General features: G+C 53.4%; 1 protein-coding gene across 1 annotated transcript; it reads right to left on the minus strand.

Moving 5' to 3' along the window:
* Window positions 1-1,341: 1,341 nt before the first annotated feature.
* On the minus strand, window positions 1,342-5,728 carry LOC123754589 (DNA-directed RNA polymerase II subunit RPB1-like). The gene is made up of 2 exons (XM_045737063.2): window positions 5,675-5,728; window positions 1,342-2,544 (listed from the first exon to the last, which is right to left on the minus strand). The coding sequence occupies exons 1-2, from the start codon at window positions 5,726-5,728 to the stop codon at window positions 1,342-1,344; spliced, it is 1,257 nt and encodes a 418-aa protein (XP_045593019.2).
* Window positions 5,729-6,039: the final 311 nt, after the last annotated feature.

Consider the following 6,039-nt stretch of genomic DNA (forward strand, 5'->3'; position numbering starts at 1 on the left):
TCTCTCTCTCTCTCTCTCTCTCTCTCTCTCTCTCTCTCTCTCTCTCTCTCTCTCTCTCTCTCTCTCTCTCTCTCTCTCTCTCTCTCTCTCTCTCTCTCTCTCTCTTTCTCCTCTCTCTCTCTCTCTCTCTCTCTCTCTCTCTCTCTCTCTCTCTCTCTCTCTCTCTCTCTCTCTCTCTCTCTCTCTCTCTCTCTCTCTCTCTCTCTCTCTCTGTCTCTCTCTGTCTCTCTCTCTCTCTCTCTCTCTCTCTCTCTCTCTCTCTCTCTCTCTCTCTCTCTCTCTCTCTCTCTCTCTCTCTCTCTCTCTCTCTCTGTCTCTCTCTCTCTCTCTCTCTCTCTCTCTCTCTCTCTCTCTCTCTCTCTCTCTCTCTCTCTCTCTCTCTCTCTCTCTCTCTCTCTCTCTCTCTTTCTCTCTCTGCCATTTTAAATATTCTCCCTATTATGGAAAGACTCCATCCATCTCTCTCTCTCTCTTCTCCTCTCCAATTCCCACTCTTCAATTCCTTCTCCAATCCCCTAGCTCTCCTCTCGCATTCCCTCTTTCAACTTCCCCTCCTATCCCCCCTTTCATCCCCTCTCCCATCTCCAGTGACAGCCTCGTGCCGGGCCAGGAATTACCGTAGTAAGCACGCTGGCGTTCCCACAGGTCATCTCATTATGACTCTTTCAGTGTTCGTGGCTGGGGGAGGAGTGGGAGTCCGTGGTCCTGGTGGGATGGGGAGTGGGTAGGGGGCGTCGTGTGGAAGGGAGGTGGGAGAGAGAGAGAGGGGACCAGCCAGAAGGAGTGAGGGAGAGGTGGGAGAGACAGATCGAAGGAGTGGGGGGAGAGGTGGGAGAGACAGAAGGAGTGGGGGAGAGGTGGGAGAGACAGAAGGAGTGGGGGAGAGCTGGGAGAGACAGAAGGAGTGGGGGAGAGCTAGGAGACAGAAGGAATGGGGGGAAGTGGGTATAGTTGGGTGTAGAAGCTTGAGGAGATAATAAAGGAGACGTGATATTATAATTGCACTCCCCCCCTTCCCTCTTTCTTCACTTCTGAATGTGATTCTCCCGTTTTCTTTTATGGAGGGGGACTGCTTCACCTGGAAGACTTCCTATGCCTGGGTTGCTGCTCGAACCCTGCTGTCAGGGGCCACCACCACCCCTGTAGGTGGACACCGGACCGCCCCCCCCCCCCTTCATTGGACGGACAAACCCCCCTTCGACGACCCCCTCGGCCGCCATAAACGCCCTCCCCCCCTCCCCCTCTCCTATGATGCCACCTAACGAATGGTGGGAAAAAAAACTTTCTGGAGTCAATAATAATCCTGTAAGTCCATTATTGGTGTTTTCTGACGCCTCTTGTCTATTGTCGAGGGAGTCGAGGGCGAGGCGGACAATGGTCGGGCGAGGCTTGACAATGGTCGGGCGAGGCTGGAAAAGGGTCGGGCGAGGCTTGACAATGGTCGGGCGAGGCTGGACAAGGGTCGGGCGAGGCTGGACAAGGGTCGGGCGAGGTTGGACAAGGGTCGGGCGAGGCTGGAAAAGGGTCGGGCGAGGCTTGACAATGGTCGGGCGAGGCTGGACAAGGGTCGGGCGAGGCTGGACAAGGGTCGGGCGAGGTTGGACAAGGGTCGGGCGAGGCTGGAAAAGGGTCGGGCGAGGCTTGACAATGGTCGGGCGAGGCTGGACAAGGGTCGGACGAGGCGAACAATGGTCGGGCGAGGCGGACAATGGTCGGACGAGGCGGACAATGGTCGGGCGAGGCTTGACAATGGTCGGGCGAGGCTGGACAAGGGTCGGACGAGGCGGACAATGGTCGGGCGAGGCGGACAATGGTCGGGCGAGGCGGACAATGGTCGGGCGAGGCGGACAATGGTCGGGCGAGGCGGACAATGGTCGGGCGAGGCGGACAATGGTCGGGCGAGGCGGACAATGGTCGGGCGAGGCGGACAAGGGTCGGGCGAGGCGGACAAGGGTCGGGCGAGGCGGACAAGGGTCGGGCGAGGCGGACAAGGGTCGGGCGAGGCGGACAATGGTCGGGCGAGGCGGACAATGGTCGGGCGAGGCGGACAATGGTCGGGCGAGGCGGACAATGGTCGGCCGAGGCGAACAAGGGTCGGGCGAGGCGGACAATGGTCGGGCGAGGCAGACAATGGTCGGCCGAGGCGGACAAGGGTCGGGCGAGGCGGACAATGGTCGGCCGAGGCGGACAAGGGTCGGGCGAGGCGGACAATGGTCGGGCGAGGCGGACAAGGGTCGGGCGAGGCGGACAATGGTCGGGCGAGGCGGACAAGGGTCGGGCGAGGCGGACAATGGTCGGGCGAGGCGGACAATGGTCGGGCGAGGCGGACAATGGTCGGCCGAGGCGAACAAGGGTCGGGCGAGGCGGACAATGGTCGGGCGAGGCGGACAATGGTCGGGCGAGGCGGACAATGGTCGGCCGAGGCGAACAAGGGTCGGGGGAGGCGGACAATGGTCGGGCGAGGCAGACAATGGTCGGCCGAGGCGGACAAGGGTCGGGCGAGGCGGACAATGGTCGGGCGAGGCGGACAAGGGTCGGGCGAGGCTGTGTTTCCTCACACACCAGCCCAGATGTGGCAGGTGTTAGCTCACTGTGTTGGACAAGAGGGGGGCGAGGGAGTGAAGGAGGTATAGGGAGGAAAACAGGAAAAAGAAAGAGACAGGGAGTAAGAGAGGGAAAAGAAGGAGATAGTGTGTGGGAGAGAAGGGAGGGAGAAGCGGTTAGAGGGAAAGGAAGGAGGGGGGGGGGAGGGAGATGAGGATGAACTAAAAGCGGAATCATCATCATCTCCGTGGCACTCATCAATATTATCAACATCATCTATGCAATCATCTATACAAGGGGCAGCAGTCTTGGCGTGCTAGAGACCAGCATATATACACCCTGGGCTCGGTAAAGCGGCCACCACACACACACTGTGGACGCTGATACCGAGGACTGTGTGATAAGCAGTGTGACGAGCACCGGTTATATGTGGTCGATTGGTGGACTGGCGGTCTATGAGGTCTTCCCTATGATCCCTATCACAACCATATCCTCTCTCTCTCTCTTCCCTGCCATCCTATAATTCCTCCTGTTCTCGCTTTCCGATTTGCCCTTTCCTGTCATTGCTATCTCGTCACAAGTCTTATTCTAAGATTTTCCCCTGTCGTTATATCCTGTGTCTTCGCCTTCTAGCCTTATCCTCTCTTCTCCTATCCTAATTAAGCGCCCTTCTTCTTCTTCTTCCTTGGTGGACTCACTCCCGACTTTCTCTCTTTACCGCCCCGTCACTCTCTATCTTCCGTTCCCTGTTTACACTCTATATCCCTCCCTTCTCGTCCTTACGTCCTCTCCCATATTGCCTTTCACTCTCCCCTAACCACAGTCTACATGCTGGAGGCGAGGCAGGCGGCGTAAGATGAAACTGGGCGCGTCATTTGCCAAGGCTGCGAGGCTAAGTACCAGGGGCCAGATTCACGAAAGCACTTACGAACCTGTACATCTTTTCTCAATCTTTGGCGGCTTTGTTTACAATTATTAAACAGTTAATGAGCTTCGAAGCACCAGGAGTCTGTTTATAACAATAAAAACAGTTGATTGGCAAGTTTTCATGCTTGTAAACTGTTTAATAAATGTAACCAAAGCCGTCAAAGATTGAGAAAAGATGTACAGGTTCGTAAGTGCTTGCGTAAGTTCTTTCGTGAATCTGGCCCCAGAATAACAAAAATGTGATGGGGGACTTTTAGCATCACGTAGCTGGTTCTAGGAGCACTCTGTACTGCCCTTCATATGGTCTAGGGCAGCGGAACAAATGCAGATGTATCTAAATGTGTTTAAAAACAAAAGTAATCTGAAAGGTGATTGATTCTTGGTGCTCTAAGATATACAATCATCTTGTGCATCTTAGGGGCACAAGATGATTGTGCATCATGATCATCATTAACATGAGGGAAGGGATTGTAGTTTCCAAACACACCTAAGAAAATCATGCAAGTCGACAGGACCTTTTGCATTAAAGTTAAGAGAATCTCTTTACCTTTCCAGAATTGCTCTGAGACTAAATATAACGTGCCTTTATTATTGTAATTCAGAGGTGCTATATACCAACTCCTTAAAATCCATCGACATAGGAAAGGCAATGGGGCCGCATAAGGTCTGCCAGTGACTGTCATGCACGTCTATGTTGACCCCCCCTGCCTTCTCTCACACACACAAACGTCTACCAGTACACAGAGAGTAATCACACTAACGTGACTGCATCAATGAGAAAAATCTCCGAAAATCGAGAAAATCCGCATCACGGCTCCGACGAAATTTTCTCGCGTATATCAACTCTGCCAAATTCAAGGAATCTGGACCTCATTATATAATTAGGCAGATGTAGTTCCCAGTTCACAAAAATGAAGAGTCGTTGAGTGATTGACGACTATATAGAGCAGTGTCACTGCTTTCAATTTCTGGCAAAAAAAAAAATGTGTCAATAATCACTCAACAAATGACAGCATAATCTGATCATCATTAGTTGACAGTCGACATTATGGTTTCAGAAAAGATCGTTGTGCTGTAGATCTTTCATTCAGCCTTTCTGCTAAGTGGCATCATTCATCGGTTGATTCTAAGACCAGCTGTGTTGTTGCACTGGACAGTGTAAGTACCTTTTGAGCGGGTATGGCATCTCGGGTTACTCTCAAGGCGTCAAGCAATATCTCGGGCTCCATCTTACAGCTAACAAGGAACTATCTTCAATGGATCATAACAGTAGTCTTCAATGGAGCAATATCTGAAATCTTCTCGACGTGTACCAGCGTACCACAGGGTAGTGTCCTTGGCTGTATGCTTGGCCTCTTGGTGTGTGCTTGGCCCCCTTGGTGTGTGCTTGGCCCCTTGGTGTGTGCTTGACTGTATCCTTGGCCCCTTGGTGTGTGCTTGGCCCCTTGGTGTGTCCTTGGCTGTGTGCTTGGCCCCATGGTGTGTCCTTGGCTGTGTCCTTGGTCTCTTGGTGTGTGCTTGGCCTCATGGTGTGTCCTTGGCTGTGTTCTTGGCCCCTTGGTGTGTGCTTGGCCCCATGGTGTGTCCTTGGCCCCCTTGGTGTGTGCTTGGCCCCATGGTGTGTCCTTGGCCCCCTTGGTGTGTGCTTGGCCCCATGGTGTGTCCTTGGCCCCCTTGGTGTGTGCTTGGCCCCATGGTGTGTCCTTGGCCCCCTTGGTGTGTGCTTGGCCCCTTGGTGTGTCCTTGGCTGTGTCCTTGGCCCCTTGATGTGTGCTTGGCCTCATGGTGTGTCCTTGGCCTCCTTGGTGTGTCCTTGGCCCCCTTGGTGTGTGCTTGGCTGTGTTCTTGGCCCCTTGGTGTATGCTTGGCCCCACGGTGTGGCATGTCTAATTCAACATCTAATCCCTGAAGCTCACGCTTATGTTTATGCTAAGCCCTCTTACCCTTATATATGAATGAGAGAGTATATACCAACCACAAACTAGTACCAATATCAACATTGGGAAGGCAATGGCAGGTTACATTTTCACCTGAGAAAACGCAGGTGAAGATGATAACTGGACGGCATGATAGCAGCCGCGACAAGAATACGGACAAGCACAGCAAGGAAGGTGACATGTTCAACGACCATCTTAGAGTTAGGTCCTCAACCTTACAAACAAATCAGCCGAGAAACTTACACCCCCTAAGGCATGACTTGTACCTTCTCGAGAGCAATGGTTACTATATCTTTTTGAAATGCTAGTTCGTCCAACATCTTGACTATATCGTGAAGTTATCTTGAGATGATTTCGGGGCTTTTTAGTGTCCCCGCGGCCCGGTTCTCGACCAGGCCTCCACCCCCAGGAAGCAGCCCGTGACAGCTGACTAACACCCAGGTACCTATTTTACTGCTAGGTAACAGGGGCATAGAGTGAAAGAAACTCTGCCCATTGTTTCTCGCCGGCGCCTGGGATCGAACCCAGGATCACAGGTCCAGCGTACTGTCCGCTCGGCCGACCGGCTCCCCACTATGCCCACTCTCAAAAATATCTCCCCCCCCCCCGCATTATTTATCCGAATTCTGGA

Source organism: Procambarus clarkii, chromosome 18 (genome assembly GCF_040958095.1).
Source record: "Procambarus clarkii isolate CNS0578487 chromosome 18, FALCON_Pclarkii_2.0, whole genome shotgun sequence".
Classification (NCBI taxonomy): domain Eukaryota; kingdom Metazoa; phylum Arthropoda; class Malacostraca; order Decapoda; family Cambaridae; genus Procambarus; species Procambarus clarkii.

Bases quoted from the DNA above. Each gene is read 5' to 3' on its own strand.
- LOC123754589 (XM_045737063.2), bottom strand. From the start codon at position 5,728: ATGTTGGACGAACTAGCATTTCAAAAAGATATAGTAACCATTGCTCTC. The intron at 2,545-5,674 runs GTACAAGTCATG...GAGGAAACACAG, and splicing joins TAACCATTGCTCTCGAGAAG to CCTCGCCCGACCCTTGTCCG.